Source organism: Ornithorhynchus anatinus, chromosome X5, assembly GCF_004115215.2.
Source record: "Ornithorhynchus anatinus isolate Pmale09 chromosome X5, mOrnAna1.pri.v4, whole genome shotgun sequence".
Lineage (NCBI taxonomy): Eukaryota > Metazoa > Chordata > Mammalia > Monotremata > Ornithorhynchidae > Ornithorhynchus > Ornithorhynchus anatinus.
In genome coordinates this window covers 4,250,996-4,268,424 of record NC_041753.1, presented here as the reverse complement: position 1 = coordinate 4,268,424, position 17,429 = coordinate 4,250,996, and the positions used below count along the sequence as shown (strand labels likewise).

The following is a 17,429-nucleotide window of genomic DNA, read 5'->3' as shown; positions in this document are numbered from 1 at the left end:
TGTACCCTACCCACAGCGAGCTTAAGGTCCAGAGGACCGTACTATGTACAGAACACTGTACTGAGCACCGGGGGAGAATCCACTAAACAGCATCTCTAGCCCTCGGGGGGCTCACCGATCCGGTATTCTTCCAGGCGGTCCGTCGGGGGTGTTTCTCGAGCGCTCACCGCGCGCAGAGCGCCGTACTAAACCCTCGGGAGAGAATGACAAGAGAACGGACCCGTCCCCCCGCCCACGGGGAGCTCACGTCCTCCCCGCACGCGAACCCCGCTTCTCCGCCCCAGGTCCAGGCGGGCGTCGGGTGAGGATTCGCGGGGGGATGGAGGGCACTCACCGAGGTTCAGGCCGTCTGCGTGGCGGGGAGGGGGGCTCCGGGCAGGTCCGGGGGGGCGGGACGGCGCGGCATTCTCCGAGACCGGGAATGCTGAGACGGGAGGGAGGGAGGGTTGGGAAGGAGGCCTCGCCACCCGCCCCGCTCGCAGCCCCCGGGCAGGCGGGACGGGACGCCGGCGGGACGGGACGCCGGCGGGACGGGACGCCGGCGGGACGGGACGCCGGCGGGACGGGACGCCGGCGGGACGGGACGCCGGCGGGGGAGCCCCGGAGGGGAGGGCCGGAGGAAGGTCCCGGAAAGCGGGATCCCCCGGCCCCTCCGTCCCCCCCCACGGATCCGTCGAGCGCTTACGCCGTTGCCGGGCCCCGTTCCAAGCGCCGCGGCGGTCACGGGCTCATCGGGCGGGGCCCGGCCCCCGGCCCGCGCGGGGCCCGCCGTCTTCACCCCCCTTTATACGGGAACGGAGGAGCGGGGCGCCTCGCCCGAGGTCACGGGGCGGATAGGAAGCGGAGCCGGGATGAGGACCGGGGTCCTTCCGACGCCCGGGCCCGGGCTCTAACCCCTAGGCCACGACGCCGCTCTCCCCCAGGGACGCCCAGACCCCCGGGGGAGGAGGGCGGGAGCCCAGCCGGCCCAAGCCTGCAGGCTGGGGGGTCGGGGGGTGGGTGGGGGGGGGACCCGGGCTCCCTGAGGCCCGAGCTGGGGACAGAGCCCAGAGTCCCCTCCCCCAGCGGCTGGGAAACCAAGGAGTGCCAACACAAACAGCCCCGAGGTGCAGAGGAGGGACGAGAAAGGCCAGGGGAGCCGAGCTCCCCACCCCCGTCCCCAGGCGGAGAAACAGAGCGAGGGGGGAGAGGGGAGAGGGGGTGTGAATGGGGGAGGGGGGCTCCATCCCCTCTACGCCCCCCCCCCCCCCGGGGGCCTTCCCGGAGGAGGGAAAGCAAGGCGGGGCGGAGGAGAAGGCGGAAATGGAGCAGGGAGAGGGGGAACGGAGCGGGGGAGAGAGGGAGGAGGGGGCCGGGGGGGTCCGATCCCAATCCGGGCTTCCCCCTCCCCCTCCTCCAGGGTCCTGCTCTCCCCCCAAAAGAGGGGGGCTCCCGCTTTCTCTCGGGACCCTCCGGGGCCCTGCCCCCCCCCCCCCCCGGTCGCCAGTTATCCGGGCTCCTGCTTTTCGCCCCCTCCCCCCCGCCCCCCCAGCACGGTCGGGGCCCAAGCGGCCCACACCAGTTATCCGGGGGGCTGCTCTCCCCTCCTCCCCCCCGGTTACCCTTTGGGCCCCTGGCGTCCCCCGCCGGTTACCCGGGGTCCTGCTTCCCCCCCCGGGACTAGCCGGGTCCCTGCTCCCCTCGGTCAATTATCCGGGGTCCTGCTTCCCCCCCCCCCAAACACTCACCGGGCCACCGGGCCTCGCACTAGTTATTTAGGCCTCCGCTTCCCCCCTCCCCATGCCTGGGGGTCCCGCTCTTCCCGCCCCCCCCAACCCGATGATCCGAGGTCCTGCTCCCCCCACCCGAGACTACCCGGGGTCCTGCTCCCCCCAGCAGTTATCCGGGGACCCGCTTCTGCCCCAAACGCTAGCCGGGGTCCGGCTTCCCCCACAGACGGTATCCGGGGTCCCCTTCCTCTCCCTCACACCGGTCATGGGGGGGGGGGGGGCTGCTCTCTCCCCCACACCAATTATGGGGGGCCCGCTTCCCCCACCCACCAATTACCCGGGATCCCGCTCCCCCCCCATGCCAATCATCCGGGGTCCCGTTTTCCCTCCCCCCCAACACCATTTATCCGGGGTCCTGCTCCCCCCCAATTATCCGGGGTCCTTCTATCCCCCATCGATCATCCGGGGTCCCGCTTTCCCTCCCCCCCGACACCAATCATCCGGGGTCCTGCTCCCCCCCCCCCCCCCGCCAATTAGCCGGTCCCCGCCGGGCCCCCGCTACCTGGGCTGGGGCCCCCATCACGGCCGGCCTCGCAGCCGGGCAAAGACCGCCGCCGGCGCCATCTTGGAAACGGGCGGGAGGGGCGGGGCCGGGGCCGTGACGTCACGGGGCGGGGGAGAGCGCGAGGGAGGGGGGCCGAGAGGACCCGCCCCGCCCCTCCCCTCCGGCCGAGGCCACGCCCACCTCCCGCCCGGGCCCCGCCCCTCGACCAATGGGCAGGCCCGCTGGCCCGGGCCCCGCCCCCCGCCGCCCACGCCCACACGGCCCAGGCCACGCCCCCTTCGCTCCAAAGCCCCGCCTTTCGCCCCCGGCCCCGTCGATCTCCCTCCAAAGCCCCGCCCGCCTCCCCTCTCACGCTCCGCCCCTCACCCCCATAATCATAATAATAATAATAATAATGATGACGATGTTGGTATTTGTTAAGCGCTTACTCTGTGCAGAGCGCCGTTCTAAGCGCTGGGGGAGATACAGGGTCATCGGGTCGTCCCACATGAGGCTCACAGTTCATCCCCATTTTCCAGATGAGGGAACCGAGGCCCAGAGAAGTGAAGGGACTCGCCCACAGTCACCCGGCTGACGAGTGGCAGAGCCGGGAGTCGAACCCGTGACCTCTGACTCCCAAGCCCGGGCTCTTTCCACTGAGCCACGCTGCTTCCCAATGTTGGAATCTGTTGAGCGCTTACTATGTGCAGAGCGCCGTTCTAAGCACTGGGGGAGATACAGGGTCATCGGGTTGTCCCACGTGGGGCTCCCCGTCTTCGTCCCCATTTTACAGAGGAGGGAACTGAGGCCCAGAGAAGTGAAGCGACTCGCCCACAGTCACCCAGCTGACAAGTGGCAGAGCCGGGATTCGAACCCATGACCTCTGACTCCCAAGTCCGGGCTCTTTCCGCTAGAGCCACGCCGCGACAATAATGATGATAGTTGTTAAGCACTTACTGTGTGCCGAGCACCGTTCTAAGCGCCGGGAGGGGGACACCAGGTCATCGGGTTGCCCCACGTGGGGCTCACGGTCTCAATGCCCATTTTAGAGATGAGGGAGCTGAGGCCCAGAGAAGTCAAGTGACTCGCCTAAAGTCACACAGTTGACAAGTGGCGGAGGCGGCATTAGAACCCACGACCTCTGACTCCCAAGCCCGGGCCCTTTCCATTGAGCCACGTTGCTTCTCCATTCATTCGATAGTATTTATTGAGCGCTTACTACGGGCAGAGCACTGGACTAAGCGCTTGGAATGGACAATTCGGCAACAGACGGAGACCATCCCCGCCCAGTGACCGGCTCACGGTCGAAACCTCTCCCTCCCTTTCCGGACTCAGCCCTCGCCTCGCCCCTTGCCCCCTCCCCGTCGAGATTCCGGGATGCCCTCGGACTGCGGCCTCCGGACCCGAAATCTGACGTTTCGGGGAGGCGGGGAAACTGTCTGGATCACCTTGAGACTAACTCCCTGCGGATAGTCATTCGTTTCATTCGATCGTATTTATTGAGCGCTTACTGCGTGCGGAGCACTGTTCTAAGCGCTTGGGAGGGGCCAACAGAGCAATAAACAGCCACGCTCCCTGCCCTTAACGAGCTTACAGTCTAGAGGGTGAAACGGGTTCCTCAACTCTGTCATATCGTACTCTCCCAAGCGCTCGGTACAGTAATAATAATAGTTGTGGTATTTTTTGAGCGCTTACTACGTGCGGAGCACTGTTCTAAGCGCTTGGGAGAGGATAACAGAGCAATAGACGGCCACGCTCCCTGCCCATGACGAACTTACAGTCTAGAGGATGAAACGTGTCTCTCAACTCCGTTATAGGTACTCTCCCCAGCGCTCGGTACAGTAATGATAATTATGGTATTTATTGAGCGCTTACTGCGTGCAGAGCGCTGTTCTAAGCGCTTGGGAGAGGCTAACAGAGCAATAACCAGACACGCTCCCTGCCCATAACGCGCTTTCAGTCTAGAGGATGAAACGTGACCCTCAACTCTATCGTACTCTCCCAAGCGCTCGGTACAGTAATAATAATAGTTATGGTATTTCTTGAGCGCTTACTACGTGCGGAGCACTGTTCTAAGCGCTTGGGAGAGGATAACAGAGCAATAGACGGCCACGCTCCCTGCCCATGACGAACTTACAGTCTAGAGGATGAAACGTGTCTCTCAACCCTGTTATAATAATGTTGGTATCTGTTAAGCGCTTACTATGTGCCGAGCACCGTTCTAAGCGCTGGGGTAGACATAGGGGAATCGGGTTGTCCCACGTGGGGCTCCCGGTCTTGATCCCCATTTGACAGATGAGGGAACCGAGGCCCAGAGAAGTGAAGCGACTCGCCCACAGTCACCCAGCCGACGAGTGGCAGAGCTGGGATTCGAACTCATGAGCCCTGACTCCAAAGCCCGTGCTCTTTCCAATGTACTCTCCCAAGCGCTCGGTACAGCAGTGATGATTATGGTATTTATTGAGCGCTTACTGCGTGCAGAGCGCTGTTCTAAGCGCTTGGGAGAGTAAGCAGACACGCTCCCCGCCCATCACGAGCTTACAGTCTAGAGGGTGAGACGTGACTCTCAGCTCCATCGTCCTCTCCCAAGCGCTCGGTACAGCAATAATCGTAATTACGGTATTTGTTCAACGCTTTCCGCGGGCCGGCCACTGGGCCGACCGCCGGGGCGGACCCGATCCCTCGTCCCACGAGGAGTTTACCGTCTCGATCCCCGTTTTACAGACGAGGTGACCGAGGCCCGGAGAAATGAAGCGCCTTGCCCAGGGTCAGGCGGCTGACGAGTGGCGGAACCGGTGACCCGACTCCCAGAGCCCGGCTCCGTCCGCTCCGCCATGCTGCCTCTCACACGGTAGAGACGGATCGCCGGGGTGAGAGGGGCTGAGAGGAGATCGGGCTGGAGGGGGTCTCCCCGCCTCCCCTCCCCAACCCCCGGCCCCTCGGCCCCCGGGATCATCCATCCCTTCCCTCCTCTCTACCTCCTCCCCTCTTCTCCCCCGGAGCCGAACCCCCACCGGACGGGGCTGGGCGCGGGTCAGCGGGGGTCCCTTCCCCCCGATCCTGCCGCCTCCCCGCACCCGTCCGCCTGCCCCGGTCGGCGCCCGTGGGCCGGGCAGCCTCCCGCGCCGATGCCCAAGACGGGGGAGGCCGGGCCTCGGGGGCCCGGGGGTCCGCGACGCAGCCGACCCTGCTGCGGCTGACCCGACGGGCCCGAGGGAGGCCGGGGACGGACCCGACCCGGTCCCGCCGCCTCCGGGGTCCAGACGCGGGCAACGGTCATCTAGGCCGCAACCTTCCTCCACCCCCGGACCCTTCCCCTCCGTCCCCCCGATCCCGTCACTGAGGGAAGAGAGGTGCCCGCCCCCTCCTCCCGCAGAGTAGCACGGAGCCCGCGACTATAAATAACGGAGTCGGGTTTATTAGAAAACACAAAGCAAATTACACGACCCCCCCCCCCCCAAACGCAGCCCCTTCCCCACTCCACCTCCTCCCTCTATAGGGGTCACGACACGCACGCACGCACACAGACGCTCACACAGTCTCTCTCTCTGGGACCCCCACCCTTCAGGAGCAGGGGGCCGGGGGGCCGGCTGAGTTTCGCCACGAGTCTCCCGTCCCGGGGCTCGCCGCCGAATAAATATCCAAATAAATACGGGCGCTGAGGCCCGCTCCCCCCCACACCCGCTTCTTCCTATGACCGACGTGGGGGGGGAGCGGGGAGGGAGGACGGGGGCCGGGGGCGAGGACCCCTCCCCGAGAGTCGGGCTCACCCAGGGCAGGGCCGGCCTGCGGGAGAGAGGAGGGGTGGGTCCGGCCCTCGCGGCCCCCTCCCCCCCGTGTCCGGGCACAGAGCGGCCCCCTCGTTACCGCCCCCACCCGCGCCCCCAGTCCGCGATTTCTCGGGGTCGGTTCGGGGGGGCGGGGGGAGAAGGGTTCAGTTCCCCCCGGGCCGCGGACGCCGGCGGAGAATCTCTAGGATGCGTGCCCGGCGGCGGATCCAGTCCCGGGTGGCGGGGCGGGGGGCGGGGGGCGTGGGGGGCGCGGGGGGCCGGGGCGAGAAGAAGGTGTAGCGGAGCCGGGGCACCCGGGCGCCGCCGGCCACCAGGGCCTGCAGGGTGAGCGGCCGGGCCAGGGGCCCGCGGCCGGAGAGCGTCTCGGCGGCCGCGGTGGCCCCGCTGTAGCGCAGGCCCGCGCCCCCGGGCAGCGCCACGTCGGCGGGCGAGGGCAGCAGGACGTAGTTGCCGTTGAGGACGTAGGTGCCGTCGGGCAGCCGCAGGGCCAGGTAGACGCCGTCGGCCCCGGGCCGCGGGCCCCGGCCGGGGTCGGGGGCCGGGCCGGGGTGGGCCTGCTGCCGCACCAGGATGTGGGTGGCGCCGGCGGGGAAGGTGACCACGTCGTTGTAGCCGTACCTGGACGGGAGGCAGAGGCGGGCACGATCGGCTTGGGGCGGGGGGGGGGGGAGTCCCGGCACCCCCTCCCAACCTCCTAATCGTCACCGCGGGTATTTGTACGCGCTGGGGTCGACGCGAAGCCGACGAGCGTCCCGTGTAGGGTTCGCGGTCTTCATCCCCGCCTGAGAGATGAGGGAACGGAGGCCCGGAGGATAATAATAATAATAACGTTGGCATTTCGTCAGCGCTTACTATGCGGCGGGCGCCGGTCTAAGCGCCGGGGGAGATCAGGGGGTCATCGGGCGGTCCCTCGTAGGGCTCACGGTCTCCGTCCCCGTTTGAGAGATGAGGGAACAGGAGGCCCGGAGACCGACCATGATAATGTCGGTATTTCTTAAGCGCTTACTACGTGGCCGGCGCCGTTCTAAGCGCCGGGGGAGATGCAGGGTCATCAGGCGGTCCCACGTAGGGCTCACGGTCTTCGTCCCCGGTTGACGGACGAGGGAACCGAGGCCCGGAGAGGCGAAGGGGGTCGCCCGAGGTCACGCGGCAGACGTGTGGCGGAGCCGGGGTCGGAACCCGGAGCCGCCCCCTCGCCCCTCGAGGCTGCCCCTATTCGTTCGGTCGCATTTACTGAGCGTCTACGGCGCGAAGAGCGCCGTGCTGAGTTCCCCCCCTCCAGACACCGTGACCCGGTGGAGAGAGCACGGGCCCGGGGGGGTCAGAAGGACCTGGGTTCCGATTCCGCCTCTGCGATACTGTTAAATCGTACTCTCCCAAGCGCTCAGTACGGTGCTCGGCACACAGTAAGTGCTCCGTAAATGCCACCGACTGAATGAATGGTCTTAACTTCTCTATGCTTCGGGTTCCTCGTACGGAAAACGGGGAGGAGAGGAGGGAGATGAGGAGGGCGAGGGGATAAAGTGCTTCAAGTGCCTAGTGGCTACAGCCCGGGCCTGGGAGTCAGAGGTCGTGGGTTCTGATCCCAGTTCCGTCACTTGTCTGCCGTGTGACCTCGGGCAAATTCGTTTCTCCGTGCCTCAGTTCCCTCATCTGGAAAGTGGGGATGAAGACCGTGGAGCCCCACGCGGGGCAGGGACGGTGCCTCACCCGATTTGCTTGCATCCTCCCCAGCGCTTAGCGCGGTGCCTGGCACGTAGTGAGCGCTTAACAGATCCCATCGTTATTATTATTATTATTATTATTATTATTAATGATGGGTGGGGAAAGAGGTTCCCTTGGTCTTTCAGAGTCTCTGTAGGGGATGAATTCACCAAGCCGGCCTCCTTCTCGGCAAGGTTTGCAGAGGGCTTTGGATCGTGATACTCTCCCGAGCGCTCAGTACAGTGCTCTGCACAGAGTAAGCGCTCAATAAATACCACTGGTGATGATGCCGATCACTTCATGGATGAGATGTCCAAGGCGGTTCACTAGAGGGGAGTCACATATGTTCCCCCCAAGATCCCGGTGCCACTTTTCTTTTTTATGGTATCTGTTAAGCACTCGCTGCGTGCCAGGCACTGTACTACGCGGCGGGGTAGGCACAAGATAATCGCACTGGGCACCGTCCGTGACCCACACAGGGCTCACGGTCTCCATCCCCATTTTATAGATGAAAAGAGATGTTTACAGGAGAAACATCGTGGCTCAGTGGAAAGAGCCCGGGCTCGGGAGTCAGGGGTCATGGGTTCTAATCCCGGCTCAGCCGCTTGTCCGCTGTGTGACCTTGGGCAAGTCACTTAACCTCTCTGGGCCTCAGTGACCTCATCTGTAAAATGGGGATGAAGGCGGTGAGCCCCACGGGGGCCAACCTGATGACCTTGTACCTCCCCCAGCGCTTAGGACGGTGGCCGGCACGTAGTAAGCGCTTAACAAATCCCAACATTATTATTAGTATGCGGTCACCGAGGCTCAATAGACGTGAGAGAAGTGAAGCCATCTGCCCGAGGTCACGGAGCAGGCGAGGGGTGGAGGCGGGATTAGAACCCAGATCCTTCCGACTCGCAGGCCTGAGCTCTAGCCATCGGGCCACACCGCCTCTCGGTTACTCATCTGTGGGAGTCGGTAGCCCAGGCTGGGGCGAGGAGGGGCCGGATCTCGGAGGAGTGGGAGGTGATGTCCCCCGACCGCCCGCCCTCTCCCCCCACCCCAGATGCGCCAGACCATTCCTCTCGCGCCCCGCGTTCGAAGCCTTCCTGCAGGCCCATCTCCTCCGGGAGGCCCTCCCAGACTAAGCCCCCCTTTCCTCGCGTCCCACCCCCTTCCGCGTCGCCCTGCCTCGCTCCCTTTATTCATCCCCCCTCCCCGCCCGACACCGCTCATGTCCCCGGCTCTCATTTTATTGATTTCCCCTTGAGGTCCGTCTCCCCCCATTCGCGGGCAGGGAACGTGTCCGTCGGCCGTCGTGTCGGCCTCCCCCTAGGGCACCCGGTAAGCGCTCGGCGGGGACCCCGGGACCCCCCGCCCCCGGCCCCGCACCTGGGTTTCCTGAAGGAGCCGGAGACTTTTTGGCAGGAAGAACCGTCTCCCCCGCACACCATGCACTTATCGAACTTCTTCTTGGAGCCGATGACGCGGTCGCAGCCGGCGTGGATGCAGCGGCCCTGGACGCAGACGGACGGGCCGTCCGGGGAGCAGGGCGTCCCGTCGGCCACCTGCGGGCCGGGCGCACACGTCAGCGGGGTTGGGTTCTGTTACGTGGTGTCGGTTAAGCGCTAACTCCGCGCCAGGCCCCGGGCTGAGCGGTGGGACGGGGGACGGCGGCCGAATTTACGACTGAACGAATTCTTTTCCTCGTAAGGTATTTGTTACGAACCGAGAAGGAGGATGATGGCGTTTGTTAGGCGCTCGCTGTGTGCCGGGCACCGTACTAAGCGCCGGGGTGGGTACGGGCGAATCGGGTTGGACGCAGTCCCCGTCCCACGTGGGGCTCACAGTCTCCATCCCCATTTTCCAGACGAGATAACCGAGGCCCGGAAAAGTGAAGCGACTTGCCCGAGGTCACACAAAGGGTTAGAACCCAGGACCTTCTGACTCCCAGGCCCGGGCTCCAGCCTCTACGATAACAGTGGCATTTGTTAAACGCTTACTATGTGCCAAGCACTGTTCTAAGCACTTGGGGGGGGGGATACAAGGTCGTCAGGTTGTTCCACTTGGGGCTCGCAATCTTCATCCCCATTTTCCAGATGAGGTCCCTGAGGCCCAGAGAAGTGACTCGCTCAAAGTCACGCAGCTGACAGGTGGCGGGGGCGGGATTAGAACCCACGTCCTCTGACCCCCAAGCCCGGCCTCTTGCCACTGAGCCACGCGGCTTCTCCGCTGTGACGTCAGGTACTTACCACGTGCCGGGCACTGGCCCGAGCACCGGGGTGGGGTGGATTTTTATTTATTTTTTTTACACGGCATCCTCTAGCCGCTCACTATGTGCCGGACACCGGACTAAACGCCGGGGTAGGTCCAAGCCAATCAGGTTGGCCACAGTCCCCGTCCCACGTGGGGCCGACGGTCTTAATCCCCATTTTCCAGATGAGGGAACTGAGGCTCAGAGAAACGAGATGACTAAGGTCCTGGGGTTGGGGGGACGCTAGAGTCCGGGCCCGAGAGGCAGAGGGATATGAGTTCTAATCCTGGTTCCGCCACTTATCCGCTGCGTGATCTTGGGCAAGTCACCTCATTTCTCCGGGCCTCAGTTCCCTCGTCTGGAAAATGGGATTAGAGGCTGCGAGCCCCCCGTGGGACGGGGACCGTGTCCAACCCGGTTTGCTCGTACCCCCCCACCCCCAGCGCAGTGCGGCCTGGTGGATAGAGGACGGTCCTGGGAGTCAGAAGGTCGTGGGTTCTAGTCCCGGCTCCGCCACCTGTCTGCTGGGCGACCTTGGGCGAGTCCCTTCGCTTCTCCGGGCCTCGGTTCCCTCGCCGGGAAAATGGGGCTCGAGACCGCGAGCCCCGGTGGGACGGGGACCGCGGCCAACGCGACTAGCCGGCACCTACCCCGGCGCTTAGAACGGTGCTCGACGCATAGGAAGCGCTGAAGAAATGCCGTCATCGTGATTATCACGGTACCCGGCGCGCGGGGAGCGCTTCGGAAATCTCCTCCTCCTCGTCATCGTCCTCATTATCGTTGGTCCGAAAGCACCCGCTCCCCCCCGGCCCCTCACCCTTGGCTCCAGGACGTAGTAGTATCCGAGGGCCCGGGCTTGGCAGGTGAGCTTGCACCGGTCCTGGGGGGCCACGCCGCTGTATCGGGGGACCCAGTCCATGGGCCCCGGGAAATTCTTGAACAGGTCGGAGCGGAGGTTGAAGGCGGCGCACTGTTCCTCCCTGAAGGTCAGCGCTGCGTCCCCCCCCGCCAGAGACACACCGTCAGAGACCCCCGACCCCGGCCGGACCGTCCCCCCGGCTCCCCGCCGGCCCCCCCCCCCCGGGACCGCCGCCGGCCTCCTCACCGTTGCCCCGGGCGCAGTCCTGGGTGTTGCAGGAGCGGAAGCGGGCCCGGCGGCCCTCGCAGTACTTGCCCCCGTTGCGGGGGACGGGGCGGGTGCAGTCGCGGGAGGAGAACTGGACCCCGCCGCCGCAGGTCCGCGAACACTCGCCCCACAGGCCCCAGGGGCCCCAGCCGCCCGCCAGCGGGGTCTGCAGACAGACGGGACCGGGGTGGGGGGTGGGGGGGGGGAGAGACGAAGAGCTCGGTCAGTCGATCGTATTTGTAACAATAATCACCTCCGCGTGTCCGTTAAGCGCTCACCGGGTGCCGGGGCCCAGACTGAGCGCTGGGGTGGGAACGAGCAAATCGGGTCGGACACGGTCCCTGTCCCACGTGGGGCTCACGGTCTCCATCCCCGTCTTACAGGTGACGTAACCGAGGCCCAGAGAGGTAAAGCGATTTGCCCAGAGACAAGGGGCAGAACCGGGATTAGAACCCAGATCCTCCGACTCCCAGGCCCGGGCTCTTTCCACTAGACCACCCCGCCTCTCCAAATTACCACTGATTGAGCTCTAGACTGTACGTCCGTGGTGGGCGGGGAACGTGTTTACCGACTCCATCATATCCTCCTCTCCCAAGCGCTTACCACAGTGTTCCGCACCCAGTAAGCGCTCAACGGACTGGAAGCTCATCCTCTAGACTGTAAACTCGTTGCGAGCGGGGAATGTGCCCGTTTATGGTTCTACTGTAGTCCCCCGAGCGCTCAGGACAGCTCTCTGCGCACGGTGAGCGCGCATAGGTTCTAATCCCAGCTCCACTCCTTGTCTGCTGGGTGGCCTTGGGCAAGTCACTTCCCTTCTCTGGGCCTCAGCTTCCTCATCTGTAAAATGAGGATCGAGAGCGCGAGTGGATTGTCTCTGTGGCTGAATTGTGCTTTCCAAGCGCTTAGCGCGGTGCTCTGCGCGCAGCAGGCGCTCAATAAATACGCTTGAATGAATTAGTAATAATGACAACAATGATGATAAAAAATACGGTTGGATGAATGAATGAAGAATGGGTTCAAATCCCGACTCTGCCGCTTGTCGGCCCTGTGACCTCGGGCAAGTCACTTCACTTCTCTGTGCCTCGGTGACCTCGCCTGTCAAATGGGCATGAAGACCGTGAGCCCCACGTGGGACGACCTGATCACCCTGTATCTCCCCCCAGCGCTTAGAATAGTGCTTTGAACCTAGTAAGCACTTAACAAATGCCACCGTTATCATCACCATCATTATTATTATTATTATTATTTAATTACGATTGAATGACCGATCTGTTATTTGAGGTGAGGAGCCTGCCCTATCCCAGCGCCCCCTGGTGGACCTCGAGCCCGGTATCAATGATGATATTATTATTAATAATAACGGTGGTATCTGTTAAGCGCTTACTATGTGCCGAGCACTGTTCTAAGCGCTGGGTCAGATACACGGCGATCAGGTTGTCCCACATGGGGTTGATAGTCTTCATCCCCACTGTACAGATGAGGGAACCGAGGCCCAGAGGAGAAGAAGAATAACGTCGGTATTCGCCAAGCGCTTCCTATGTGCCGAGCACTGTTCTAAGCGCCGGGGGAGATACGGGGTCATCGGGTCGTCCCACGTGAGGCTCGCCGTTAAATCCCCATTTTACAGATGAGGCCCAGAGAAGCCAAGTGACTTGCCCACCGTCACGCAGCTGACAGGCGGCGGAGCCGGGATTAGACGGAGCCTTCCCGGACTAAGCCCCACTTTTCCTCATCTCCCACTCCCTTCTGCGCCGCCCCCGCTTGCTCCCTTTGCTCTCCCCCGGCCCCCCCCCCCACCCGCGAACAAATCTGTCATGGATTTATCGCCGTCGCCGTCCGCCTCCCCAGACTGTGCCTCGCTGCGGGCGGGGACCGTCACCGTCGCCGAGCGCTCAGAACGGCGCCCCGCGCAGTAAATACGGCCCCGCGGTCGAACGGAGGAGGTCGGCCGCCTCACGGGGTTCCGCCCGGCCGGGGGCCCACCCGCTTCAGGCCCCGGCCCCCGTGTCCCCGCCGTCCTTACGTGGAAGTCTTTGAGCTGGGCGCCGGGAAGGCAGACGCCCCCCATGCAGGCCTGGGAGGGCCCGCAGGGCGTGCCGTCGGCCCAGGGCGAGTGCTTGGTCTGACACATGGCGTGCCCGTTCAGCCGGCCGGAGCACCACAGGGCGGCGCAGGGCGGGGGCAGCTGCGGGCAGTGGCGGGAGTCGGGGCCGAAGGTCAGCTGGCACTGGCGGTCGGCGTCGTAGTTGCTGCCGGGGAAGGCCGCCGGCAGGCGCAGCGGGGCCGGGGGCTTGTCCAGGAGACAGTGTCCTGGGGAGGGAGAGGCGGGCGGAGGTCACGGCGGGAGGGAGCCGGGGTCCCGTCCAGGAGCCGGTGTCCCGGGGGGCCGGGCGGAGGTCAAAGGGGGAGGGCGGGGTCTCGCCCGGGAGACGGCGTCTCGGGGAGGGAGAGGTGCCGGGGGGGGGGGGGCGTAGGTCACGGGGGTCTCATCCAGGAGTCGGCGTCTGGTGGGGCGGCGGGGGTCTCATCTAGGAGACTGCGTCCCCGGGGGGGCAAGTCACAGGGGAGAGCTGGGGTCTCCTCCGGGACCCAGGGCCCTGGGGAGGGAGAGGTGGAGAGGGGGGCGTAGGTCACAGAGGCAAGGTGGCGTCTCGTCCGGTTCTGCCACTTGTCAGCTGTGTGACCGTGGGCAAGTCACTTCACTTCTCTGGGCCTCAGTTCCCTCATCTGGAAAATGGGGATTCACCGTGGGCCTCACGTGGGACGAGCCGGTGACCCTGTCTCTGCCCCAGCGCTTGGAACGGTGCTCTGCACCTAGTGAGCGCTTCACAGATACCCACGTTAGTATTATTAGACGGCGTCCCGCACGGGGGTTGCTGATCCCAGGGGGAAGGGGGGGGCTCGTCCAGGAGACGGCGTCCTGGGGAGGCGGAGGTGAGGGGGCGCGGAGGACACCGGGGGAAAGTGGGGTCTCGTCTCGGAGAGGGTCGCTCTGCAGAAGGCGGCGTCTGGGGGAGACCGGGGAGCTCCGGGTGCGAGTGGAAGCGGGGAGCGGCGCCTTCCGGGGCTCCGCGGTTCTCTTCGGGGACCCGGGCGAGGGGTCCCACCCACGCCGGGGCGGAGGCGGGTCCCGCTCCCAACCCGGCAGAGGACGTAGGAAGGAGCGGGAAGGAGGGAAGGGTGGGGTGGGGGGAGGAGATCCTGACCGTGGCCGTTGTCCAGGAAGTCGGTGATGAAGCGGGCGCTGCAGGGCGACCAGGTCTCCTCGGGGTCAACGTGGGCCATGACGGGCGCCATGACGTGGCGGGCGGAGCCCCCGGCCCGGTTCAGCTCCGCGCACGGCTTGGAGTTGTCGTGTAGCATGTTGAAGACGTGGCCTGCGGGGCGGGCGGGCGGGGAAGAGGGCGGATGTAGGGCCCGTCGCCCGGGTACCTCGGCCACCCCTCGCCCCTTCCGTCATCCCGGCCCCCGCGCCCCGCCTCGGCTCCCGCCACGCCCCGCTGACCGAGCTCGTGGGCGGCGGTGAACGCGGACTGCAGCCCGTCGTCCTCCACGATGGCGCAGCTCCGAGCGGGGTCGCACACGGTGCCCACGTCCGCCATGCCCAGGGTGTCGCAGGTGGAGACGCCGCACAGGTCCTGGGCGAGGGGGAACCGTTGGCAAGTGGCGGGGGCGTGTGGGCCCAGGGGGTGGCCGGGGAGGGGAAGGCGGGCCGGTCGAGCGGCCCGGGCCTGGTGTCCGTCAAGCGCTCGCCACGCGGGAGGCGCGCTGCTAAGCGCCGGGGTGGATACGTGCAAATCGGGTCGGACGCGGTCCCCGACCCCCGTGGGGCTCCCGGGCTCAATCCCCGTTCGGCAGATGAGGGAACGGAGGCCCGGAAGAGCAGAGCCACTTGGCCGGAGTCACACGGCCGACCCGTGGTGCGGAGCCGGGCCGGGAGCGCGTCCGTCCGTTGTCGTATCGTCCTCTCCCGAGCGCCTGCACGCGGCGAGCGCTCGGGAGGTACGACCGGATGAACGGACCCACGACCCTCTGGGCGGGAGTGCCCGGCCCGCCGCGTGACCCCGGGCAACCCGCTTCACCTCTCCGGTCCTCACTCTTCACAGCGACGCCCGCCTCTCCCCCCGTCCCGGGGCGGAAGACGAGACCGCGGGGGGGGACGGGCTTCGTCGGGGCCCCGGGGGCCGGGACCGGCCCACACCTGGCGGGTGAAGAGGATGGCGACGTCGAAGTGGTCCGGGTCGGAGTCCTCGGGCGGGTTGAGCCCGCGCTGCCAGGCGCAGAAGGCGCGCAGCGTCTCGGCCGCGTTGGGCCCCACCGGCGGCCCCTCCTCGCCGGGCCCCAGCACCACCAGCCGCGTCACCACCAGGCTGACCGGGTTACGCAGGCTCGGGTGGCGGAAGGCCTTGGCGGCCGCCGCCATGACCGTGAGCAGGTAGCGCTTCAGACCCTCCCCGTGGAAGGCCGCCATCTTGTCGTCCGCCACCACCAGGGTCTCCACGAAGCGGTTGACGGAGGCGAAGCGCTGCGGGGCCGGGAGAGCTGGGGATGAGGAGGGGGCGACCGGGGGGGGGGGGGAGGGATCCGGAGGGCCGCCCTCCTCCGGCCGCCCGCGGGCGTCGGGGCGCGGCTTCCTCCCCTCCCGGGACCGCCACCCCGGGGTGCCCGGGGCGGATCCGGTCGGCCGCGCGCGCCCGTCTGGCTGGGATGGGGCCGGGTTGGGGGGGGGAGGAGGGGTCTCTAGGGTAACTCGGAGGATTGGCCTCTCCGGGGTGGGGGCGGGGGGGAGCGCCACGTCTGCGGGCCACGTAGCCCGGGGGATAGCGTTGGCCGGGCCCTCTCGAAGGGAGGAGCCGCGGGGGGCTTCCCAGTGGGAGTCGGGGCTAGGGGGGCCGGGCTGCTGCGACGTGTCTGGGCCGTGTGGGGGGAGGGGGATGGAAAGGGAGGGTCTGAAGGATCCGGGGGCGGGAGGGTAGACGGCGGGCCAAGCCGGGGCAGATATCCAGGCGGGAGCGGGGAAGAGGAGAGGCGGCGTCTGGTCTGGATTAAAGGGAGGGAAGTGGAGGAGCGGGGGGGATGAGGGAGGAGGGTGACGGGAGATGCCCCGGGCCCGCCAGCTCCCCGAGGGTCTCCGAGGCCTCGCCGGGCCCGGGGGGGGGGGGCGGGGGTGGCCGGCCGGAGGGGAGGCCGGAGAGGGAGCGGGGAGGGGCAAGAGGGAGGAAGGAAGAAGTGGGTTTGGATGGTGACTCTGACCCTTCCCCTCTCCGGCCCGGAGGGAATTCCCAGGTTGCGGTCAGCTTCCCGCCCTCGAGGTTAGGGTGACGGCATGGGGCGGGCGAGGCGAGGCGGGGCGCGGGAGGGGGTGTCGGGGCGGGGCGGGGGGGGGGGAGGGAGGGCATCACGCGGGACCCGGCCGGCCCGGCTCCCCCGCCCGGCCGGGACCCCCCGGGGCCCGACCCAGCCGGGGTCAGAGGGGAGCGATAGGGAGGTCAGCGGGAGGAAGAGGAAGGCCGACGGGGGTCACGGCGGTACGGCCTGGGAGGGAGAGGGGCTGAGGGTGAAGCAGGGGTGTCACAGGCGGCCCCCGGCCCCGACGGCCTACCTTGGTCCTGCGGGGAGCGGGGCCGGGCCCCCCGAGCCGGCCGCCGACGCTGCACATGGTGCCCCCGCTCCGAGAGGGGCTCCTGCGGCTGAGCACGTGCGCGCCGGCCCCTCCGGCCGAGTTGGGGCCGCCCCCGTCCAGGGGCCGCAGGTGCAGCTCGGCCCCCCGGTACTGCAGGACGCCCAGCAGGCCCGACCCCCCGTCCCAGTGCAGCGCCGCCACCGACTCCGGGTCCCCGTTGACCGAACCGGTCAGGTAGGAGCCCGGCTCGGGCCCGTCCAGCGCCGGCGGGGCCCGGCCCAGGTACTGCACCGTCAGGCCCTCGGCCCGGACCCCCGGGTCCCGCTCCAGGGCCAGCTCCAGCGTCTCCCCGAAGGCCGGCAGGCGGAAGAGCAGCGGGCCCGGGGAGTCGGGGCCCGGCGGGAGGCTGCCGTTGATCCTCCGGAGGAACACGATCTCCTCCTCCCCGGGCCGGGCCGGCCGGGCCGGGGGCGGGCGGGTCGCCAGGAGCAGCAGCAGCAGGGTCGGGGTCGGGGCCGGGGACCGGGAGGACGTCGAGGACGAGGAGGGCGGGAGGAGGAGGAGGAGGAGGAGGAGGAGGAGCAGGGTCGTCCGGCCAGGGGTCACGCCGGCCGGGAACATGACGCTCCCCACGCGGGCGAGGGCAGGGACGCGGAGGTCCGGGGAGCCCCCGCGTCGGCGCTCCCGGCCTCGGGA

General features: G+C 66.9%; 1 protein-coding gene across 1 annotated transcript; it reads right to left on the bottom strand.

Moving 5' to 3' along the window:
* Window positions 1-5,987: 5,987 nt before the first annotated feature.
* Window positions 5,988-17,228, bottom strand: ADAMTS4 (ADAM metallopeptidase with thrombospondin type 1 motif 4; the record flags this gene model as incomplete). Its single annotated transcript, XM_029055125.2, has 9 exons — window positions 5,988-6,662; window positions 9,123-9,298; window positions 10,802-10,977; window positions 11,090-11,276; window positions 13,134-13,420; window positions 14,317-14,487; window positions 14,616-14,748; window positions 15,312-15,635; window positions 16,713-17,228. Coding segments are annotated over 9 exons (2,445 nt in total), but the record flags the coding sequence as incomplete, so codon positions are not given.
* Window positions 17,229-17,429: the final 201 nt, after the last annotated feature.